Below are 25,697 nucleotides of genomic sequence, written 5' to 3' on the forward strand. Positions count from 1 at the left end.
GAAAATGGAGCACACTTCATAAAACTCCACTAACCATATACCTTCCTAGCTACCACTGGCTCTTTTCATGTATTATCATAATCTCAGGCACTTTCTTTCACTCATCTTGATTATGACTATGCTCCAATGATTCAATCCTTAGTGCAGGTTATTGTGCAATATTCTGACAAATAATGGAATCCATGAAGGAGCACTGTTTTTGCAGTGTTTTATCATTGTCCTCATTGTTACTTCTCAATTTTCACAAAAATACTGAGCTCTACAGAGCCTGGTTTGATTAAACAGCTCCTTATTACTAAGATGCAGCATTAGAAAATTTCAATCAAACTGGAAAAACTAAAAGAATCCTAGACAGAGTTCTGTACAATGAAATGTACTAACAGCTTGACCCTGGCATTAAAGAGAAAATGAGATGTCCTGTTTTCAACTGAGTCTAAGCACTCTACCTACAACTCTAGGGCTCATAACGTCTGAAGACCCCATAATCCCATTCCCATGGCTTAGAATATAGCAAGCAAGGAGAAAGACCTAGAGTCTGAGTACAGAACATCCTTAGCCCAGGATCTTCAAGTCTATGCTGCAACCGTGAGTAACTGTGAATTATTCTCATGCCTTAGTAGCTCCAGCAGTGACTAAATGAAGTATATTATCTAAGTTCTAAGCCAAGTTCACATTTTTGATATGTGATACTTAAATTGTTCTTTTTTCTTTTTTTTTTTTTTTGAGACGGAGTCTCGCTCTGTCGCCCAGGCTGGAGTGCAGTGGCGCAATCTCGGCTCACTGCAAGCTCCGCCTCCCGGGTTCACGCCATTCTCCTGCCTCAGCCTCCTGAGTAGCTGGGACTACAGGCGCCCACCACCGCGCCCGGCTAATTTTTTGTATTTTTAGTAGAGACAGGGTTTCACCGTGGTCTCGATCTCCTGACCTCGTGATCTGCCCGCCTCGGCCTCCCAAAGTGCTGGGATTACAGGCTTGAGCCACCGCGCCCGGCCTTAAATTGTTCTTATAAACACATTCGCTGTGTTATTTGTATCTGTGGATGGCATTTTCTTCTATTTTCCCTGATTTTCTGATTATGTTGAATTCTGGGGTAATCTGAGTTATGAAGTATTTTGGAAAACTGGGTAGTACCTGTCATGCAATTTGGTTGAGAGGTCAAACTGTTACAATCCAATCTTGGAACTATATAAAGAGATTTGACAGTTGCTATAAATTCGAATGAAGTATATGGTTTTTAGTGTTTAAAAAAAACCCAAAACTGTGTTGCCAAAAAAAAAAAAAAAATGCATGGTTTAAATACAAAGAGGAAAAGGCCTTTTCAGGTTCAGAGATGAAAACAGCTTGATCTTATTTTGATCCTATTCTGATGAATGTAAGACATTCAACTGTTACAATAGAAAAATTGAGAACTGCTAACTTAATAGGTGAGAGACCATATTCATGCAATAAACCATATGCAAAAGACATGTAATTAATGAGATATCATCTTTCATCTGGCAAATCAGCAAAGTGGTAGATGTGTGTGTTTTAATTATGGATCTGTAAGGCTGACAAGAGCACAGCAAAAGAGAGTCACGCCCAGACAGCTTGTGAGACTCTAGGTGGATATAATGTTTTTGGATAATAATTTGGCAAAATATATTATAAGCCTGAGAAATGCCTAGACTCTTTGGCTCATCAAGATCACTTCAGGGATTCCATCCTAAAGAAATAGAGATGTAGTTTAAGATACATGTAGAAAGTCATTGCTTGGATAAAGATATTGTTATCTATAAAAATAAATAATTAAAAAGAACATTAATAGTAAATAATGGCATATTGGTTTAAGTAAATAGAAGTTCATGATAAGATGCATAATAGAGTAAAAAAAATTAAAACACTGAAACGTGGTTTGGATGTATTAGAGGTAAACAACTAATAGGATAGAATTGAAAGGCCAGAAACAACCCAAAGATACCTAAAAACGGCATGAGAAAACACTGAAGAAAGAAATGTATTGGGACTGAGCCTGGTGGCTCATGCCTGTAATCCCAGCACTTTGGGAGGCTGAGGCGGGCAGATCACTTGAGGTCAGGGGTTGGAGAGCAGCCTGGCCAACACGGTGAAACCCCATCTCCATGGCGCATGCTTGTAATCCTAGCTACTTGGGAGGCTGAGGCCTGAGAAATGCTTGAACCTGGGAGGCGGAGGTTGCAGTGAGCTGAGATGGTGCCACTGTACTCCAGCCTGGGGGAAAGGGTGAGACTCTGTCTCAAAAACAACAACAAAAAAAAACAAAAAAATCTTAGCATTTGGCATATTATTTGAAACAGGACTTCAAATTCAAGGAATTTATCCTAAGGAAGTAATATTGAATCTGCACAATAATTTGACCTTGAGATGATTTACTGCAATGAGGTACACAAACAAAAAAAGCCAGAAACAACTGGAATCTACCCAAATTGGGGATTAATTTAATAATTAGGTGATATCATAAATGGAATATCATACAGTCATTAATTGGAGAAAAAATGTAATAACAGAAAATATTAACATTATTAAGCAGAAAAACAGGTTATAATGCAAGTATATAAAGACTCCTTTTTAAAACTAAAAGTACAACAAATTTTAAATTTACATATAAAAACAAATACATATGTTTGTGGGGATATATATATCAATAGTGGTTTTACATGAATGAATTATTTTATATTTTATGCTTTAAGTGTTTTCTATTAGTTTCTAAAATGAATGTACACTTCTTTAATAATAACTCCTGTAATCCCACCAATTTGGGTAGTCGAAGCAGGAGGATTGCCTGAGCCAGGAGTTCAAGACCACTCTGGGCAACATAATGAGCCCTTGTCTCCACAAAAAATAAAAAATTAGCCAGGCACAATAGCTCGCACCCATGGTCCCAGCTACTCAGAAGGCTGAGGAGGGAGGATTGCTTAAGGTCATTCCAGCCTGGTGACAGAGTGAGACCCTGTCTAAAAAAAATAAAATAAAATAAAATAAAAAATAAAAAAATAAAGGCACTCTGCACTCCAAAAAGGGAGAAACAATAGCATTCAACATTCTTTAAGAAGGGCCTATGAAGGATCGTAGATGGAGGACAGGATTGAAAAAGCAAAGTGTAACTCTATTAAATATTCAAATCTGCTACTGTGAACAGAGGTAACAACTCAATTGATTTTAATTGAGGAGAGTGCTTTTGGAGGGATAAAAGTTTGCTTGCAGGAAGGAAGCCCTTGGAAGTCATTATGATCCTGTCCCCTTCATGGGAATGGGCCTGGGTCCTAAACAGCCGTTTTTACCCAGTTCCAGGATGAAAAAAATATACACTGTGCCTAAGAGGACACTGACCAGAGCTCGCCCTAGGGTGGGAGCAGGAGCCCAAGCTCAGCGTGGGGTGGATAAATGCCCCGGTGTGCCTGGAGCATGACCAGCACTTGCTCTGAGAGTCAGGATGGCAAGAAAGCAGCGATGTGGCCCAAGTAGGGTGACTTCAGTTTCTTGGTATTACTCAAACTTCTCAGTGTAGGTTCCATATTACATTAACTTTTAGAGCAGTCATCACTTTTCCCGAGTGAATTCTCCAAAAGGAAGGCCACAATGCCCCCACCTCATTTTGGGACACCTCAGAATCACCTCACCGAAGATCTCTGCTCTCCTTCCTTCAAGCCTGTAATGCATGTGTGTGCAGTTTCCTGAATCTTGTCCTAGCTCTTTGTGCTACTTTGGTGTAGCCTCAGGCCAATGCTATCTGCTCTATTTCCAAAGGTTTTAATCATCTCCATGCTTCCTTTTTCTTTTTCCGTCCTGCCTTAAAAAAAAGCAACTTGAGGATGGGCACCCATCTGCCTAAAAGATTTTCTGCTTTCACAAATTTAACACTTTCTGTGCCACATGGGCAGGATCCTGATTCTCCTCTTAACACAACTTTGCCACATTGATGCTGGTTGGCTGGCTTGCGTAAGTCTTGAGAATTCTGCTGTCCCCCAATGCCATCAGACTGTGGTGCCCAGAAAACTACTCATATTTTTAGAATGGTAGCGGATTTGCCCTTATTTGGCCATTATATATATTTTTCTTTTTTTTTTTTTTTTTTTTGAGATGGAGTTTTGCTCTTGTTGCCCAGGCTGGGGTATAATGGTGCCATCTCAGCTGACTGCAACCTCCACCTCCCAAGTTCAAGCTATTCTCCTGCCTCAGCCTCCCGAGTAGCTGGGATTACAAGCATGTACCACCACGCCTGGCTAATTTTTTGTATTTTTAGTAGAGACGAGGTTTCACCATGTTGGCCAGGTCTTGAACTCCTGATCTCAGGTAATCCACCTGCCTCAGCTTCCCAAAGTGCTGAGATTACAGGAGTGAGCCACTATGCCAAGCCATTAAATATTTTTTTCTAAATGAACTCCAGAAATATGTCTTCGAAGGATGCCATTGAGTGTAAATGACAAGACAGTCATGACCCACATATCCCTGAAATGATGTAAGACAGAGTCAATCTCTGTGTCAATAAGTATAATTTCTCCCCATGTAGGTTTTCCTTTGTGGAGTTTGTCAGGAATGAGAGTATTTTCTTGGGCATGGCAAAGCAGGTAAAAGAGGTTAACCAATATATCCAAGTACAGGAGTCTGGTTTTGCCCCACTGGACCAATCACACATCCCTAATAGCAAAACAGAAGGCTGAGAGAAGTGTATAAAGGACCATTATTCAAGCCCAAGAGCCAAGTGGTCTCACTTACCTCTAGTGTAGTTAATACAATCTTCTCAACTGAAGAAAAATAAGCCTCCCACAAGAATTGTGTCTGCTGTCTAAGTGCTAGGATTTTATCCTGATGAATAGACCTGATTGTAGAAGGAATCTGTAACACAAGGTGAACACAGGAATTATAACTGTAAAACAAAGAGATGCACTTGATCAAAATAACCCAACTGGGTTAGGCTTTTATTCTTCACAGCATTTGGCTTCTAGCATATAGATCTACTAAAAATCATCAACTCCTAAGTTGAAATGACCTTAAGAAGTGTCAGCTACAAAGAACACTTACTGAGAATCCACCCCAACAGCCTTTGATGTATGAAAGCTACAGTTCACCTCTAAGATTCAGTAGCAGCTTCTCAATTGCTTAGGTTAGTCTATAGTCGTCACAATTGCTGTTTCCAGAAATCCTCGACCTTGCACATGAACAACCAAATTTTACAGAGGAGTAACTATAGGTCTTGGGGAAAGGCCAGAAGACTTTATCTCCTGAGCACTTCTATGATTGGTCGCCCCAGGAGCTATAAAATATCTATAAAAGGACTTTTTAGAGATTGTCTATGAGCCTTCCCATCCAACCTGAAGCTAGGGTCAGTCACTTTTATGTGCACATACCTTCTACCTCACCTTTGAGCCTTTCTGCTCCCTATGTCTCTCTTTCTGCCTTCAGCCCTTACCCAAGTCTAACTGGATCTCTCGACTGTTCATATATGTTTAGCCATCACTGCTCTCTTCCAGGGTATACAATTTTAAAGGAAGGACCTATATCTTGTTATCCTGCTACACATTTTCAGGTTAGCAGAGTGGCTTTTATATAGTAGTTATTAAGAAATAGGAGGTGAATATAACCATCCGAAGCCACCACAGGGACGTCATTTCTTTTAATGGTAGTATAGCTGAATGGTTAGGCACAGGGGCACAGGAGTCAGAAAGATCAAGGAAGGAGTCTTGCCTCTACCATTTACTACCTGTGCTTTCTTGAATGAGTTAGCTGATTTCTCAGAGACTCAACTTCTTTACTTATAAAGTGGGGATAAAGTACTACGGTTTTAATGACGATTATATAAGTGCTTGGCACAGTGCCTAAAACATGGAAAACTTAATTAATGGAACTATTATCATTATTGGTATCAGGGTGATGCTATTAAAAGTTAGACCAATTGCTTAATGTCTGCAAGGGAACCTGCTTGGGTCTGGAGCTCTGAAACGTACTTCCTGAGTCTGGTAAGTTTTCTGGGCTTGTTCCCTATTTTCACCTACAGTTCAAGGTCTATTTCATTTACGGAGTCTATAGTCTTAAGGGAAGATTCCTTGTGATTAGCAATTGCCCTTTTGTGCTCACCTCTTTCTGCATGCTTGCCTCCATAACATATGACTAATCTGACAGATATGGGAGTCTGGGCAAGAAGGAGAAATGCTCCGTTAGCTGCTTTAATAGGAAAGTTACCCATGACATTTGACTAAGACTGTAACAGAGTTTCCATTGGAGGGGAAGGAAGTGGTAGCACATTTTTTAATTCAACACTCCCCTTAGGAGGAGCAATAAAACAGCTTCACAGTAAGAACAGAAGGAAAAGCTCACTTGGTTTGGCAATGTCCAAAACCAGATACTAAATCTGTGTCCCAAAGTGTATACCTGGATTTGCAACAGTGAAGAAACACAGGCAACATGTAAAGGAGAAACACTGGTAGGCAAACATTAGCCTGTAATCAGAGCTCAAGGTCAAATGGGGAAATAAAACATTCTTTGAGAAGGTAGAAAAATCATTCACATCATAGAACCTTTACCAGTCCAAGGAAACTTATTTTTAGTTACTCACTGAGAAAGTTACCTAGATGGCCAAAGAAAGATCAGAAAAAAATTATCCTGTTAAATTTTCATAATCATACCCTCTACTAAATGTCAAGAGCTAACTGCTAAGAGTTACATAGGTTGGCACCACTGTTTTATCGTGGCCACGAGGAAACAGTCTATATTAGAAAAATGCCTAAGTCTGGGTGCGGTGGCTCACACCTGTAAACCCAGCACTTTGGGAGGCCGAGTCAGGCAGATCACAAGTTCAGGAGTTCAAGATCAGCCTGGTCAATATGGTGAAACCCCATCTCTACTAAAAATACAAAAATTAGCTGGGCATGGTGGTGTGCATCTGTAGTCCCAGCTACTCAGGAGGCTGAGGCAGAAGAATTGCTTGAACCGGGAGGCAGAGGTTGCAGTGGGCCAAGATTGCACCACTGCACTCCAGCCTGGGTGACAGAGCAAGACTATCTTAAAAAAAAAGAAAAGAAAAATGCCTAAAGCTATTATCGCTGTATAGTCTCCAGAAAATTGAGTCTGCTGTGGTTATGAAAGGAGAAAAGGAATATCACAGACTCACCTACCAATGCTGTTCCCCTCTCTTAAATAAGATGCATCTTCATCTTACTACATCAAGTGCAATGTATTCTACCGGCTTGTGATATGATACAAGTGTCTGACAGCACTCTGCAAAGTGCTCTGGAAGACAACTCCAGTAGACAACTCCAGTTGATTGAAAAGACAGAGTTCCAAGTTTTAATGGCATTTGGCTATTGGTTATTAATCTGCTTGTCCTGAGAGACAGGTATGGGAAAGTGATAAATTAATTCCAATTTGGCTGGATTGTTTCAGAAGTTGCCGAGCTCAATGAAGTCTTAATAAAAGGTCATGTATGGTAGCAAAACAAACGGAATGCACCAGAATAGATACAAGAAAGTCACATTAAGCGCTCTTGGTGACATGATGACAAGAATATATGCAAATAAAAACATCCCAGCTGTTCTAAAACAGGAAATGAAAAATTGTAACATAACAAAAAAACATTTCCCAGAGCAGACATTTGGGCTAGGTGCCAACTCTTTAAAACTATTGTTAATGATAGTACACAGTTGCTGCTCAGTATGGAGGCAGCTGTGCAAAGACAGACTGAATATGAGAGGGGAAAAACACCAGCAAGTCTGGGTGGGTGGGGGTGACAAAAATCAAAATCTTTAGAGTCAAGCCAAAAAGTTGCTTCAGAAGGTGAAATGCCCATTAAGTTTGGTGAAATGGTAGAAACTGGACAAGTGGCTGGGCGTGGTGGCTCACGCCTGTAATCCCAGCACTTTGGGAGGCTGAGGCAGGTGGATCACAAGGTCAGGAGTTCAAGACCAGCCTGGCCAACATGGTGAAACACCATCTCTACTAAAAATACAAAAATTAGCCGAGTGTGGTGGCAGGCACTTGTAATCCCAGCTACTCGAGAGGCTGAGGCAAAAGAATCGCTTAAACCCGGGAGGCGGAGGTTGCAGTGAGCTGAGATCATGCCATGGCATTCCAGCCTGAGTGACAGAGCAAGACTCCATCTCAAAACAAAAAAAGAAACTGCACAACCACAATTAAGTATCCTAAAATGCACTCCATACCAAAGACAAACTTTCAATTTGTTCACATCAAATTCATGGGAGCATTGGTATATAAAAGGAAAATTATGGGTGGTGTTTTTTATTCCCTTTATTTCTCAAATTTCTTTTAATGATCATGTATTATTTTTAAAATAACATTTGAAAAAGGAAGAAAAAAGGCTACATGGACAAGCACAACATGCATCACTCTTGTTTGGCTTTTCATGAATAAATGATTTTGGCATACACTATCTCTGCATGGGGAAAACTCTTCCTTGGTGTCTCTGCAAGGACTTCTTTTCCTTAAAGAATCACAGTGGGAAATCATTGACATAATAGTGGCCCTTCCACACAAACTCCAGACCCCTTTCTCAATGAACACCTAAGAAATTAAGTTGTATTCAGGGCAGAATAACTTATCTCCCCAAAAAACAGATTCTGCCACATTCCTCCTTTGTTTCTGAGATCCTAGGGACCACGGAGATCACAAACTGAGTACCAGACAGAAGGAATGTTTCAGGAGCTGTGGTCACTTTAGTTTGCTTAACCCATGGGTCTCTCAGTCACAGTTAGTTCATTTGTTATTTTAGGGAAGGTGCTGTATTACTTTACCAGTCAGCTAACAGACTGGGCAGCAGCACGGAAGCAGAATCAACAACAGACTTAGAGGCCAGGTGTGGTGGCTCACGCCTGTAATTCCAGCACTTTGGGAGGCTGAGATGGGTGAATCACCTGAGGTTAGGAGTTCGAGAACAGCATGACCAACACGGTGAAATCCCGTCTCTACTAAAAATACAAAAATTAGCCAGGCGTGGTGGTGTGCATCTGTATTCCCAGCTACTCGAGAGGCTGAGGCAGGAGAATCGCTTGAACCTGGGAGGCGGAGGTTGCAGTGAGCAGAGATCACACCACTGCACTCCAGCCTGGGCGACAGAGTGAGACTCTGTCTCAAAACACACACACACACACACACACACACACACATACACACACTTAGAAATTCAATTTAATGAATATCCAAAAACTAAAAGGGCAAAGACACTAAAAAAATTCTACAAATATTTATGGTAATTCAAAGATAAAGTATATGGTACAATAAAAGAAAAACATTAAAGTTCTATAATTTTAGGAGAAAAGAGCACGGCAACTTGTGTTGATCCTAAAATATGAACATACAAAGGGCTTTAGAAATCCTTAGTAATTTTTAAAAAAATAATACATGATCATTCCTGCCCTTAGATTTCTCTGTGAGTATCGTAACCCCCTCCCTAGGCAGCTCTTGAGCAGTTCAAAGTTTTATTAGGGGCTGCTCATTTAAATATACATCCTAAAGATAACACTCGCTCAGACACCCAGACTGGATCATTTGAGGAACGATAACACTAATTACAAGAACAAGCCCTAGAGACCTCTCTCTTTCTGAAAATTAATCTGAAGGCAAGTGCAGAAACAGAGGAAAAGAATATGAAACAGTAGGGCAGAATAAATACTCTCTGGTAATATTTCTAAAAATTCTGGTTATTGAAAGGGGTGGAGATCCACTTCTCCTTGAAAATCAAAGCTCCCATTCTTTACCTGCAACTTCTTTTCAGAATATATTCTGGGGACCTGGGCAGATTTTGTTGGAAAGTGAACAATGTCATATTAAATGACTTCATATTCACCATGACACAGGTAATTTTCTCCTGATAAAGTTTCTTTTATGCAGCTGACCTTTTGGATTCATCTTCTTTGAAAGTTTGGACGCGGGCAGCAATAATCTGCTGATGTGTTGAAGGCCACAGCCCCTTCCTTACCTGTAATAACAATCTCTCATCGCCTATGACGGCAGCTTGGTTCCAATTAATCACTTCAGAGAATGGCAACTCCCATCCATTGCTGAGCATCACAGGGACGCAGGCAGCCTGAGCAAAAAAGGGGACTTCGTGAATGTGAGGAAAGCGACAGCAGAAGCTGTTCCAATCAGAGATGAAATCAGTACAAATTCAATGACTGGCATTTTTGACACTGCATGAATCCTGGACTGCCTAGGCCAGAAGGAAAGGAAGCTTTTATGAGTTATCAAGTCACACGAAGGTTGTACGTATCCAGACTAGATTTTAATATTTGCAAGTCTTGCCCTAGAATGCTAAAACCCCATTTCTATTCTGGTAGATGGTTTGGCTGACCTTACTTCCACAGAGACGACTGGCCCTGCTGGAGAGGTTTTTATTGACATAACAAAAGCTCGCACCAACAAAATCTGAGTATAGAACCAACTTTGAGTATAAACGGTCTGGTCAATGTAACTCCCACAAGTCCACGTGCAAAGTGGTTTACCCCAATGTCATGAGCAACAAAGAGCAGAATGGAGCTCAGCATTCCTATGTAGCAGTTCATTGACTTAACCAGTATAGAGTGTTCACATTTCCCTTGCTCTGCAAACACCTAAACCAGAACTTTGTTCCTTTCAGTGTGGAGTGATCTAAACCACAGTCATACCAATTTACGGTCTGCGCCGGGAAATAAACAGCCAAGAAACACTAGGTTAATAACAAAATACTGATTCCAAATAACTCATAATCCAAATCAGAGAACAATTTTTCTTTATGCAACATCCCAGGAGGCTACAAGAACATTAGTGATGGCATGCTATGCAGAACACACACAGACAGCAACTTGGAAAAGACATTCCAGAGAAGGAAGCTCTTCTGTTGGAGGGCATGACAGAATGATTTGCAGTTAAGATGGCAGAGATAAGAAGTTATGAGGCACTAGAGCAAAAGCACAGATTTAGGCATGGTGCAGGGCATAGAGGAGGAAAGGACACAGCAGCAAAGGGTCAAGGAATGGAGGATGAGAGAGGTTGAGGGCATGCTTTCTCCCTGCAATCAAAGAAGGCTGGTTGCAACTTCCAGGTGGGAAATGTGGATGACTGTCTCAAGAGGACATTTCTGCAGAGTGAGGTTGATGAGCTGAGAAACTCCCACCACAAAGGCTCCAGGGCTGGAGCCAGGACCTCTGAACTGCAGAGCCTTGGAAGAGCTGGATCATCTGAGTAGTACCACCACGCTGGGGATCATTCTCAAAATTTAAAGGAACTGAGAGACAATGAAGATGCAGGCAGAAAAGACAATTTTGCTTTTAGAGAGTACCATGAATAAAGGGAAAGGGTAGGTCTGCTTTTTAGAGTCCAGCTAGGCTGCCTGGTAGGCCAAGTTGGCAATCAGATTTGCCTTCTGTTTCTAAACATGACCCAGAAGAATCCACCATTTAATTTCTTACATCTAAAATTACTGAGTAAATCCTCCCTCCACCCCCTACTTTTCAAAAATATTTTAGATTTTCTTGAAAATATTTTCAGATCCTCAAGGGAAACCACACCTTCTCTTTAGCTATCCCAGGAGAGGTGATAATGTTAAACCCACTTAATCTGGCTTCGGTCCTCAGCCCTATTCTGGGAAGGCTCCAGGGCCTCTTACCTGCAAAGCCTCCAGGAATCTGAAGGACCCAAGCCTGCGACCACGAGGAACCAGACAGAAAGTGGCATTGTGCAGCATTTCCCGATAATCATACCTAGAAAGAGAAGAGGAGTAATCAGCAAATGAAGACCCATTGCGAATGTGGGGATATTGACCATAGGTGGGCGCTCATGTGCGTGAATTTACACAAAGCAACTCGGGAAAGCCACCAGCAGGCAGCTCTCACTTTTCCATTTTGAGGAAGGAGGTTGGGTTGCTGCATGAAGAGCAAACATGAATCATCATGTTGGACAAAGCAATTAGGATCCCTTTTGCAAGCAGTATATATAAAGACAAGTCTGATTGTTCTGGCAACAATCTGGTTTGCCCAGTCTTTGCTTCCAAAATCAGATTTTTGAGTCTTGATAAAATATGTTGCCCCAGAGGCTTAAAAAGAAGAACAGAAAATTACTGGTGCTTCTCCTTCTCCTTTAACAATATGGCATTCAGCAAAACTAAGACTGTTCTTGTTCCCCACCCCTTCAAAACCATGCTATTAAAAACTGTTCAGAAAACCTCAATCACAAGCACAGAACAACATTTGTCTTCTCCTTCAAGATGGAGTTTCTACACTTAACCAAGAACATTCAGTTACCTAGGAAAAATATTCCTGTTTAAGAATGGCTGACATAACTTACGGGAGAGAGAGGAGGTGAGAGAGAAGGATGCTAGCCTAATAAAGGGAAGAAAAGAATAACGAGAAAAGAAAAGAAAAGAAAAACCTGAAATAGTAGGGTGTACGGGAAACTGGTCTACAGAAGAGATGAGTTTCTTTTACTCAAATACCATTTAAAGATATTACATTGTTTTTGCTTTTCAAAAAAACATACAAAATATGAGTGTTACCTGTCTCTTTATGCCAGTGAAGTTTAAGAAAGATAAAAAGCATTTCATTTTGTTTAGGACTGTCACTTTTAAAGTGATTACCACAAACACATTCCTACATAGGCAGTTTCAAGTATATTATGAGTTTAAGAAAACTTGGGAAAGTAGAGATGCCTCATGTCCTGTAAAGGCCCCGATTCTCAGAGCCAAGATGAAATCACTCTCATTTTTCAAGAGCTTCCAATGCTGAGCAGACAGGTGTGACTTTGACAGTAGCATATGTCACCACCATTTTCTGACTCTAATAGTCTAATTTAATCATAGCCTAAAGGCACTGAATTCTTCCCTCTTCTTTTTGGGTATATTGGTATATACATTTATATTTTTAAAGTCCACATCTATTTTTATATTCTCATACAAACTAGGCATACGGGAGTAAGCCAATTTCCAATTATAAACCCGTCATTAAGAAGAGACATCATGCAAAGGACCATTTGCTTAAACAAGCGTGTACAACTAATTTGCACAAGAAAAGGTCACCGTGAATGGATTAAGATTATCTCCATTGAGAGTAAAAATTTTCTAAAACCCTTGCTGCATTAATTAAATTGCAAAATGGACTTCAAAGTAAAAAAGATTTTAAAGAAAGCTTGAATTTAGTTAAATACAAAAAAAAAAAATTAGATGGTAGTGATTTCTTCTTCCTCACGAAACACAGGAAAATGGTTGACAAATATCTTCAAGTTCAAATGTTGATAATGTTTTAATCTCTGCCTAATAGATGGAGCAGACAGAAATATGTACACACACACATACACACTCACAAAAATATATGCATAAAATTTAAGCTGATTTTTTTTTTTAATACAGAAAGGTCGAATATACTTCAGACTACAGCAAGGTTTAATAAGTGCCCAGAATAGAAACCCCTGAGGGACTAGCACAGAAGGTCCCACATCCTCATCATTAGCCTACTAAAAATGTAAAATCCTATTAATGTTCTGCATTGTAACAAGTTTCAAAGTTCCTAGTTGCAGAATTTACTTTAGGGAATGTGTGGAGGAAGAGGAAGGGCAGAAAACTTACAGGAAAAATTCAAATGACAGTTATAGTGGGTTGCTTAAACGGTTATATAGAAGGACAATTTGCTGATATAGCAAGTAAGGTTGAAATGATCGAAGCTTGTATTCCTTCACATAATAGGTAATAGGAGCTGTGGGAAGAATACCCTTGCAGGAGTTAGGAAACCACTAGGTAGCTGTGAGACTTAATAAAATCCATGAGTTTTCTATCTGTTTCCTCATCTGCAAAATGAACTAGTTGGGCTGGATGACTATAGATTCAGTTTTAATACTTGATTATTCTTTATCTTATCATTTTTAGGTAAGAAAGAGGAATGTCCTTTGAGAATATCCCACTGCTTAGGTGTCCATACCCACTATATGTATATGTATATGTGCACAATTCCATACCCATATATGTGTGTATATGTATATACATATGTATCTGTTCATATGTATGCAGTGCATGTCTAACATATGTGTGTATTCACATAGAGGCTCATACAGAACACATACACTCATACCTTAGAACAATGATTTTCATTCAGATTTCTATGCATGCTCAGCCTGCGAACCACCTTCTCTCTTCTGCTCTCTGGACAGTGAGTCTATGAATTACTAACATGTTCTACCTGAAGGAAGAATGATGCCCCACAAGTGGGCAGACAACAATTCTAGTTTGACCACATGCTTGGTCCTCTCCTACTCAGTCCACTGTGATGCTCTTTCACACTGCACATCAACCTCCTTGCAGATGCTTAAATCCACTCATTTATTCATTCATTCTTTCAACAAATACTATGTTTCAGACACGGTCCCGTTTCAACAGATGGAGCCCAGAGAAGGTCTTCTCTAGTTGCTGGAGCTACCAAAGAAGCAACCTGACAATGAGAAAATGCTGATGAGATGAAAATTTAAGATATAAACATCTCCTGGGAGTATTTGCATTACAAGAGGAGATTATAGAAGGCCCACCTTCCAGAAGAAACACAAAGAACTCTGTGGCCACTCTCCCCAGCAAAACAACAATTTAGTAACAATCATAAAAACATTTTAAGTCTCTGAGAATTGTCCTAAGGGGATAATGACAAATAGAGAAACAGTCATTCAGGAAAATCTACCAAATCTTGGCAAGAACCGTGAGAGTCTGTGGCATCTGGTCCCTGACCTGTTCCATGACCAACCCCTACTAGCTCTGCCTTATAGGAGCTTTACTCTGGGGCAGTGCAGTCAGGAAGGCTGGGCTCTCCATCCCCCCGGGTCCCATCAAGAACGTAAAAAAGAGCCTACAGAAAGAGAGAACCACCGGGCATGGTGGTTCACGCCTGTAATCCCAGCACTTTGGGAGGCCGAGGCAGGCAGATCACCTGAGGTCAGGAGATTGAAACCAGCCTGGCCAACATGGTGTAACCTCATCTCTACTAAAAATACAAAATTAGCTGGGCATGGTGGCACATGCCTGTAATCCCAGCTACTTGGGAGGCTGAGGAAGAAGAATCACTTGAAACTGGGAGGCGGAGGTTGCAGTGAGCCAAGATAGTGCCATTGCACACCAGCGTGGGCAACAAGAGCCAAACTCCATTTCAAAAAAAAAAAGAAAAGAAAAAAAGAAAGGGAGAACGTATTTGCCAATTTTATATATATGATAAGGGACTTTCATCTAGAATACATAAAGAACTCTTCTGACTCAACAATAAAAAGACAAATAATCCAATTTTAAAAGAGGCTAAGGATTTGAATAAACATTTTTCCAAAGAAGACACACAAAGTGCCGATAAACACATGAAAAGATGTTCAACATCAATAGTCATTAGGGAAAAGCAAATCAAAACTACAATGAGATACCACTTTACACCCACTGGGATGGCTATAAGCAAAAGGACAGATGAGAGCAAGTGCTGATGAGGATGTAAAGAGATTAGAACCCTTCATACATTTCTAGCAGGAAGGTAAAACAGTGCAGCCACTTTGGAAAATAGTTTGGCAGTTCCTTTTCAAACTAAAAGTGGACTTATCATATGACCCAGTAGTTGCACTCTTGGGCATGTAACACAGAGAAATGGAGACTTATTTTCACGCAGAAACTTGTCCACGAATGTTCACAGCAGTTTTGTCTGTAATAACCTCAAACTGGAGACTACCCAAATGTCCTTCAATGTGTGAATGATTCAACAAATTGTGGTACATCCATAGCCTACAATACTTCTCAGCAATAAAGTGGGACAAACTATTGATACACACAACAACTTCAAGGAAATTATGCTGCATTAAAAAGTCACCCTCAAAAGTGTACATACTGTTGAATCCCTTCTATATGACATTCATGAAATCACATGTTATAGGGATAAAGAACACTTAGAGGTTGCCATTGGTTGGGGGTACGGGGAAAGACAGGGAGACTTGACAGGTCAAATGGGGGCACACAGTATTTTAAGATGGACTAATTCTCCCTCGTTTCTTATGTTTAGAAATGTGAATCACATAATCACACACTACTTAAAAGAAACATATGATATCCTAAGCAAGAAGGTAAGTAGGTGAGGGAGACAACTAACCCCAGATAATTCACCACTCTAATAAATGGTTTTGCTACCCTTTTCAGATGGGCATTAAGTTCCCCACGTGTAGGTAAAGAAGGACAAAAGGTAGAAGAGTTTTCACAAACAACTACAAAGAAAAATGCAATAAAAATGGCATGACCTTGAATTTAACCTAGACACTAGTACCACTCTATGGCCGTAATAATTTTATACTTAAAGTTGTGTTGAACAATGTATGGGATGCACCCCATTTAAAATGGACTATGCAATAATGCACAATTGAAGCCCTGCCCCTCTGTAGGAAACACATTTTTGCTGGCAGCCATTCTGTGCAACGGGGAAAGATGGGGGAGTGTAGCATAGAGCAGGGGTTCTCAAAGTGTGTTCTCCCAATCAGTGGCAACATCTGCATCATCTGGGAACTTGGTAGAAATGCAAATTCGCAGCCTCACCCAAACCTGCTGAATCAGAAACTCTGGGGGAAGAGCCTAGAATTCTGTGTTTTAACAAGCCCTCCAGATAATTATGATGCACCCTAAATTTTGAGAACCACTGGCACCATAGTTAAGAGCTTAGTAATTAAAAGCTTAGTGGTTAGGCAGCTTTAGACACAGCCAAACCTGGGTTCAAATTCCAGCTTTTCAATTTATAAACTGAGTAATCTTGAGAAAGTTATTTAATTTGTTTAATCCTAGTTTCTTGGTTGGCAAAATGGGGATAATACTTATACTGTGAGGATTAAGTGATACATTTTAACCAAAGCACGAGCATATTATAAGCAAACCATAAAAGGTAGCTATTATCATTATGACTGAAGGAAGATAACAGAACATAATGGAAAACATAGCCAGCTTCAAGTTAGAAAATCTGGGCTGAGGAATTTGGGTTCTTGATCTACCACTTCCTGCATAACCCCAGCAAATCATTCAACTTCTCCAAACCTCAAAGTTGTGAAGATCGAATGAAATCATGTACATTGAATATAAATGGCAAAGCACTACGCAATTGCAAGTTATTATGGTAAATTATATCAGAATAAGAGGGATATAAACATTTTTAAAAACCCTAGTAACAATTCAAAAGAATGAAAACTATACCAGTATCCCAAAGACAGAGCCAAGAGACAAATGTGGAACAGACCCTTTAAAGTAAAATGGAAACAGAAGCTGTGAATCACAACAGAACAGCAGCTTCTAATTGAAGGCTTTTGCCTTATTATCAAAAGCTACATAGACAAGGATGTTGCTATTGCACTGTGCTCACAGGTCCTCCTGTGGCTCCCACCATCTCTCTGTAGCATGCATATTTGCCAAGTGAACCTGCTTTTTGCTAACCAAAGACGATAGGGAAGAAACAAGTGATCCAGCCTCTCATCTCTGTACTCACACAATTCTAGTCTCCCCATGATGTTGTCCCAGTTTGTCTCAAGTATTTATTCATAAAGTAACTTAACATCTACAGCTGATCTATTCCTTCCAGTCCCCATCCTCATAAGTAATTAATCTTTGCTTATACCCAAGTTTGAATAACGCCCCTTAAGAAAAAAAGAAAGAAAGAAAATAAAAATAATTTATGACTGTCGTAGTTCTCTAAAGTGCATGGGGATGAGAGAAATGAAATTAACATCCTTTGAGCACCTCCTTGTGCCTTTTTCATTCATTCACCAAGCATTAGTTGAATGTCTACCATGTGTCAGGCACTCTTCAGGGAGCTCACTGCCCAGAATAAACAACATGTGTTATCAAATGATAATTAGTCAGTGAGAGGAGTGCTAGGATTGGACATGAGGTAGAGGTGGGGGTTATACAGAGAAGAGAAGCAATGGCCACATGTAGGCAGGGAAGGCCTCCTGGAGGAAGCGAGACCCTGAGCTAAATCTTAAAGGATGAACAAGAAGCAACCAGGAACAGGGGTAGGAGGAGGCAATGGGAATTTCTGGGGGTAGAGATAGCATAGTAGGAACAAAGGCACCAAGGTGAGAGAAACCACCCAGTTTGGGGAGAAGAAGGTATGGGGGTGCGGGCTGCTGTTACTGGTGGGTTCCCACTAGGAAGGCTTTATATGACACCTCCTAGAGCTCAGAGATGATCCCTTGCAGGTGATCGGGGTGTCACTGAAGGGCTTAAGCAGAATGACACGTTACCAATAGTGTGCTCAGGACTTTATATAACCCAACTTCATAGAGAAGCAATTAAGTTCAGACACCTCAAAAACCCTTCCAACGCAGGTCACAGCTAGGAACAGCCAGCCTGTGTTCCAACTCCCGGATTTCTCATTCTAAATCCCATTTTCTTTTCATTACATCATATTGCCTCCTTGATCAGCCCATACAACATGCAGTGTCTAAAACTGACATGTCTTATGAAGCCAGGTCCTAAGCAGTTCACCTAGTTTCAAGCATGGGCTATTCGTTGCCAATTTAAAAGGGCTATTTCTCTCCCACTCAAAACTTTACCCCAGATCACCACCAAGAGTTCAGTTTAAGAAGGTACTCTGTCATTTATTTACTAACCATGTTGCCTTAGACCCTTCCTTGGCCTTTACAGGTTTAACAGTTTAAAATTTCAATTACTATTATTATTATTATTATTGAGACAAGATCTTGCTCTGTCACCCAGGCTGCAGTGCAGTGGTGAGATCACAGTTCACCGCAGCCCCAACCTCCTGGGCTCAGGCAATCCTCCTGTCTCAGCCTCCTGAGTAGCTGGGACTACAGGCATGTACCACCAAGTCAAGCTAATTTTTAAACTTTTTGTAGAGATGGGGTCTCACTTTGTTACTCAGGCTGGTCTTGACCTCCTGGGCTCAAGCGATCCTCCTACCTCAGCCTCTCAAAGTGGTGGGATTACAGGAGTGAGCCACCATACCTGGCCTAAAATTTCAGTTATTTTTGAGAAAACTCCGAAGTTTACAGCATGCAATAGTATGGAATTGCCCAAGGCAAATATTTGAACTGAGAAACGTATATAAGTGGGAACCAATCTTTCAGCTGGAAAATGGGTCCAACTGGCCACTGTTCCATCTCAATTAGGTGACTTGAAAACATAGAATATGGAAAAGCATAGGTCCCTGGTGTCTTTGAGAATTCTCTGGACTTAAGGAGCCACAGTTTCTCCATGACACCTACTCTCACAGAGTCTCTGTGCACATAAATGAGCTGCTATAGTACAAACGAGCTATGCAAATGTGCAGTGCTGGGCTCTGGGCCTGGCTGACCAGGCTGGCTGCAGCTTCAGGGATGCTCAGCGTCCCCCAGCAGGAAGGCACTCGTTATTTGGAGGTGGTACAATTCCTTACTCAAGAAAGTTTTTTGCCTTGAGCATTGCCTGCTGTTACAACTGCCACACTGCTCCCCACCTCCCCAGTCATGCCAAGGATTAAGAATTTATTTCCTTGTGACGCTCCTCAGTCTGAGGCTGCTGATCCCAAGCTGTCCACTGCAGAGAGCAATGTGCAGCTAAAACCAGGGCCAGGAATTTATATTCATCCTTTCACACTTCTTGGCTTTCCACAGAAGACAGTCTCCTTTTCACGTCCACATAAAATCCATTTCAACATAGGGAAGGGAGGCAGATAACATTTTGTGGGCTGGGGCTGAGGCGTGAAATCCCTATGGGAGGCATTCACTCTCATACCCATGATCTCATGACAGCCTCACAACCACTGGGGATGTGGGGAAAGATACACCTGTCTTTCCCAGGGAAGAGGGAGTCAGAAGAGTCCTTGGACTCAAACATCTTGTCTGAACACACCGGGTCATAATATCTTATCAACTCTAAACTCCACCCCCCATCCTTAGGCTAAATGTCTACTGACAGTTCAGAACCTTAAACTTAGCCCAAGTGGTAATTGCTACCTGTGTATATTAATGAACACAACATGTACCAGGTGTAGCTCATACTTCAAGAGGGGTAAAAGATGACCATCTCAATTCCTGCTCATTAAATAACAGCTAAATGGCTAATATATAAAGGTAAGTAAAAAATAAAAAAGATAGCTATTAATAACAACTTTTTAAAAACTTTTTTTTAATTTTAATTTTTTATAGAGATGAGTCTTGCTATGTTGCCCAGGCTGGGCTTGAACTCCTGGCCTCAAGTGATCCTCCCACATCCTTCCCAGTCCCCAAAGTATTGAGACGACAGGCATGAGCCACTATGCCTGGCCAGATATAAATTATAACAACAATACCTCCACTTTTTAAGCATTTCCTGTGAGTGGGGCACTGAGCTGCACAATCTGTATTCTTTATTGTGCCTTATCTTTACAACCAACACAGAGAATAGGTGCTACTGGCCCCAGTTTACAGATGATGAAGTAAAGTGTCACAGGTTTTGTTTGGTTTGTGCAAGGAGGACAGGATCCACGACCAGCTCTGTCATCTCTCAACCTACCTAGGAGGAAAGAGTAACAAGGCGCCAGCAAAGGTGAAATAAGAGACATTTAATACATCGTGCCTGTGACATTAATCTCAGGAAGTTTTCTGAAAGAGGCGAGGTTTTGCAGCACCAGCTTTTTCTTTTTTTCCCCCCTTTGAGCAGAGTCTTGCTCTGTTGCTCAGGCTGGAGTGCAGTGGCGTGATCTCAGCTCACTAAAACCTCCACCTGCTGGGTTCAAGCGATTCTTGTGCCTAAGACTCCCAAGTAGGTGGGACTACAGGTGTGCACCACCATGCTGTTAATTTTTGTATTTTTAGTAGAGATGGGGTTTCACCATGTTGGTCAGGCTGGTCTTGAACTCCTGGCCTCAAGTGATACACCTGCCTCGGCCTCCCAAGGTGTTAGGATTATAGGCGTGAGCCACCGTGCCTGGTCAGCACCAGCTTTTATACACAGCAATACCCACTTCCAAAACTCTTCTCAGAGAAATGCAATTCCAAGACACATGGGCCTAAATTCTCTGGTTCGAAACAAAACGTTTTTGAAAATGCTAAATAAAGGGCTATCTGAGTACAGTGGCAGGGAGGGGGTGCAAGGGGAAAAGAGGGGATTAACAATAAAAGGGCCAGCAGCAACAGTGACCTCAGATGGATAAATGGGTCCAGAAGAGGCACACACAGGCCCAATGGTGATGGGGAAGCCTGAGGTCATTATCTTACCATTAACTACCTTTCACCAGGCTCTAAGCCAATAGGACTGGTTAAGTGGAATGGGGCCAGGAAGTATGGACTGAAGCCCGAGAAGACCAGGATAGGGGTGCGCAGTGCAGTGTGTCTGTTCTAAGGGTGTCAGCTCCCCATCTAGGACAATCTGAGTCCCAGGAGGCTGGCTGTGGAGGGAGCACTTCTTCCCTACATGCCCCTCTTTCCTTCTTTTTCTTAACTTCCATCCTGCTGCCTAGAGGAAGCCTTCCCTGATCCCTGGAGTTTGGGCACCCTGTGCTAACTCTCTATTGCTCACTCTGTATTAAGTTGCCCATTTTTCTCATCTTCCTTCCCCTGGATTCCGGGACACAGGACCTTGGTCCTACTTTCTGTTGACCCAACAACTACCTTAAGGCCCGGCCTACTGTAACCACTCAAAAAAAGAGTTGTTAAATGAATGTAAGGTGCTCAGTGTCCACCAATTTGCATTAACGTGTACAGGTGCTGTGGAAGCAAGACGATAACAAAGGTAAGATGCAAGCCCTTCATTACAACAACGTCCACTTTAACAAACACATGCCAAACTCTTGATTATGCTGGCTTCTTCCAAGGATGAGTTCATTCCTATGCTTACACCAAGCCCAATTTACTTGGGGAATGAAAAATCATGTTATTTATTTAGTCTTCCTTTTGTACATTTTAAAATCCCTTCTCTGTTTTTATTTCTACAGGTCTGGCAGCTTGTTAAAAATGTCATCTTCTCCCTGCACACTGACAAGGGTGGAAAATTTGTGTTTCACCAGCCCTGATAAATAGCATTACTTGTAAATCAAGTTAAATGCATGCACAGTGCAGTTCAAACTGAACCTTCTCCTGGCCTTCCTCCATGTCTGAACTGAAGAAAAAAAAACTGTAGAACCTCCCCATGGCTTCTGCAATGACAAACCCTGCACCAGTCCAAAAAGCAATGACTCCCTCCCGCCGCACAGAAAACTGAGCTCGAACCAATGTCTGACCACTTCCCTTCTTGATCCAAGATATCCTTTCCAGCAAGGCCAGCCTGGATCAGGCCTCGGATTAGGAGGATGTTTGGCATTCCTACTGTTCTCACCCCCAGGGCAGGCACTGTGCAGAGCCTGTCCTGTGTCCTGCATTCTTGTCAGTGTTTAATCCTTTTGTTTGGTCCCTGCATTTAAGTGATTATAAAATATCTTGAGAATCCAATGACAGTTTGTGGAATGTCAGCTGGTGCCACCAACCTCACCTTCCCATTTCCTCTCCCACTGTTGCATCACTAGCCTCTGCCTTGTGACTTTGACAGTCAGGGCTGCCACCTCACTCCTGAGCCTTTGGTACCGAATACACAAATAAGACCTCAGAACTCTGTGTAGGCTGACATAGCACAGTCTCAAAAAATTCTAGAACACCCAACTTACTATGAATGCTGCATGAAGCTAGTTGTCTATGGAAAGTTTAATCATTCCCACCTGGCTATGTGAATGCATAAATGTATAGATACATGGGTGTATCCATGGGACATAAAATTTGGGTTATGGTTGAAGATTTGACGCCACATATTATTGATTTACAGGATTACCTTGGCATGAAGGTTGGGTCCTTAGGGATTGGAGAGGCCTACAACTCTAGATTCTGCCATTTCCTTTGGCAGAAGTACACCAGTGCCCTGGGGAAGATGGTCTGTAGAGCTGAGTCACCTCTCCCTTCTCCTCCTCCAGCTGGCCATGCTTCCCACAGTTCCTTTGAGAAGCAGACAGAGCTAGCTAGCTCCCTGGCACTCTCATTCCGGAAAGAGGCTGTGGGACAGAATGAAAATTTAAGCACTGGATTGAGGAGAGGTGGACCAGATGGCCCAAAGGATGCCTTCATGCCCTGATATTTACTCATTGGACAAAGGAGTATTGAGCAGGCCCTACATGTCAGGTACTGCTCTGAGCACTGGGACGCCATGAAGCAAGAGTCCTCCAGGAGCTGCCCATTCATGGATTTTGCAATTCAGTGGCAACCAGTTTCCTCACACCCTTCTTCCTATAACTCCTTAATCCCATTCCTCCTTCAGCTCCAGCATGCCTGAACAGAACAACGGAAACCATAGTCTGGTTCTTACTAGTTTTTTTTTCTTTTTTTTTTTTTTTTTTTTGAGACGGAGTCTCGCTCTGTCGCCCAGGCTGGAGTGCAGTGGCACAATCTTGGCTCACTGCAAGCTCTGCCTCGCGGGTTCACGCCATTCTCCTGCCTCAGCCTCTCCGAGTAGCTGGGACTACAGGCGCCCGCCACCATGCCCGGCTAATTTTTTTGTATTTTTAGTAGAGACGGGGTTTCACCGTGGTCTCGATCTCCTGACCTCGTGATCCCGCCCGCCTCGGCCTCCCAAAGTGCTGGGATTACAAGCGTGAGCCACCGCGCCCAGCCTGGTTCTTACTAGTTTTAAACAGAATGAGTTCAATCGTATCTTCCTACAGTCCATAGTCTACAGAGCAGCCAAAGACACCTTTCAAATGTCACCCCCCAAGTCTGAACACCCTCCAATGGCTCCTCCTGGCACTTAGAATAACAATCATGCCCTACACCCTGGCCGACTGGGTCCCATGAGAACTGGCCTCTGCCCAGATCTCTGACTGCCCCATCCTCAGTCACCAACTACAGCTACAAAGTCCTGCTCTCAATTTCTCGACAGAGAATGCTAACTTCCATCTCCTGCACTTGCACTTGCTGTGCCCTCTGCCTGGAATTCTTCTCCAGGATCTCTCTCAAGCTGCCTATAAGCATTCAAATAGCCCCTTCTCAGAGAGGCCAGCACAGACCAACCTGTGCTCCTGGCACTTCCTTTCTGTTGCCCTGTTTCATCTCCGTCCTGGCATTTACCAGGGTCGGAATTCACACATGTATTTGTTTTACTGGCTTATCTTCTTTCTCCCCAAATGTGATGTATACTGCATGAGAGAAGAAGGTTTCCTGTTCCTATTCACCACTGTGACTCCAGACCGTGTACTATGCCTGGCCCACAGTAATCTTTTAGGAAATATTTGTTGAACCTATGTCAGATTATTCAACACTCACCCCATTCCTCATGGGTTTATAAAGCCCAGGTCATAAAGTGTCTGAACTGCTGGCAACGTTTGCAGGGATAATTCATATGACAAGTTTCTAAAAGGATATAGAGAAGTTTTCTTTCATCTTTGTTTTATACAACGCTAGCTTTCTCTCTCTAGTTGATGGTATGATTCGTCAAGTTCTCCAAATGCCATCTGCTATGAAAGCAAGAGCCCATTAAAAATGTCTGTAGAAGAAATTTCTTAAAGAACATCTTTAGAGATGTTTATGTAAAGTAATACAATGAAACCCTGCACAAATTAATAACTAAAGCATTTATGAATATTAGAAAGGATGAGGCCAAAACTTTTCTTCGAACAGTTTTTGTACATATGAGGTAAAATGTAGAAGATGTCAAAGGCCTGGCATTGTTATGTTTCTTTCACCTTTTCTTTGCATCCCAAATTATTATGGCATATACCCAAAATCCATCTACTGCTTCAGAAGTATAGATCATTTTCCAAAAGAAGCATCTGGAATAGCTAATTTGTTACCAAAGCCGGTGATTAAACACATATAATACTGTGGGGCTGAATGGCCAGCCATGAGTCCCAGTTTTCCATTGTATTGGGTTTCAGCTATTAACCAATCAGTCTCTTTTTAGAGTATGAATCTGTAATGTAGATGGCTCAGAACTCTTGGCTACGGGGCCTTTAATGGGAGAGCATTTGTGTCACATGGAATTCTTGTTGCTTGGTTTCCATTAAGGTATCTTGGCTTTTAAATAAACTGTCAAGTAAAACTTGGCATCAAAACACAAAGTGAGTAACTTCCTTTGTTGAGTCGCTGACAGCTCCGCTGTGTGTCAGATAGATAGCTGCTGAGAGTCAGCTCCAAAGGCGATTGCAGTCTCTTTGGAAGGAAGCTGGTATCACAAACTGCCTTCCTCAGGATTAAGGCTAAGCAAAATTTAGGGATAATCTTTATGGAAAGTTAACCCAGCAATGGCCAGTCAACCATATCCCTCTCCACAAGTGTTGGTTTGGGAATTATAAAAGTTTTGGAGGTGCGAAAACATAATTGGAAAACTTTTTTTCCCTGCTTAAAGGGCTAATTGATTTCACAGGTGTTTAATTATCATTTGCTATGAGATAATACCTTGTAGTGCCATAAAAAATGGATTTAATTTTCGAGTGCTTGCAAAACCATTTCCAAAGCCAAGTCAGACCTAAAGCTAGACAACTATTCTATAAATCAAACACACTGCCTTCTTTCTTTGAAATTGTTAATACTTGGGGATAATGATATCTGACAACCTTGAAACTAACATGAAAAGGATTTTTCTGCCAAGTGCCAAAAGTCAACCATTGGAGAATTTCAGGGAGTTTGGTTCATTAACAGTGACTCAGGCAGCCTCAGGACCCTGCCTGCAGGCTTCCAAAACACCCCAAGGGTAGACCATTGGTGTGTGTCAGGACACAATATTATCT

General features: G+C 41.6%; 1 protein-coding gene across 1 annotated transcript in view; it reads right to left on the reverse strand.

Annotated features, from left to right (window-relative positions):
* Window positions 1-25,697, reverse strand: part of EXT1 (exostosin glycosyltransferase 1) — a 317,861-nt gene that overhangs the window by 26,773 nt on the left and 265,391 nt on the right. Inside the window, exons 2-4 of the mRNA XM_004090799.3 lie at window positions 11,609-11,702; window positions 9,944-10,051; window positions 4,732-4,851 (exon numbers count right to left, since the gene is read on the reverse strand). Coding sequence (XP_004090847.2) covers window positions 4,732-4,851; window positions 9,944-10,051; window positions 11,609-11,702 — 322 coding nt within the window. The remainder of the gene's footprint in view (window positions 1-4,731; window positions 4,852-9,943; window positions 10,052-11,608; window positions 11,703-25,697) is intronic.

This window comes from Nomascus leucogenys, chromosome 16 (assembly GCF_006542625.1).
Source record: "Nomascus leucogenys isolate Asia chromosome 16, Asia_NLE_v1, whole genome shotgun sequence".
In the NCBI taxonomy this organism is placed as follows: domain Eukaryota; kingdom Metazoa; phylum Chordata; class Mammalia; order Primates; family Hylobatidae; genus Nomascus; species Nomascus leucogenys.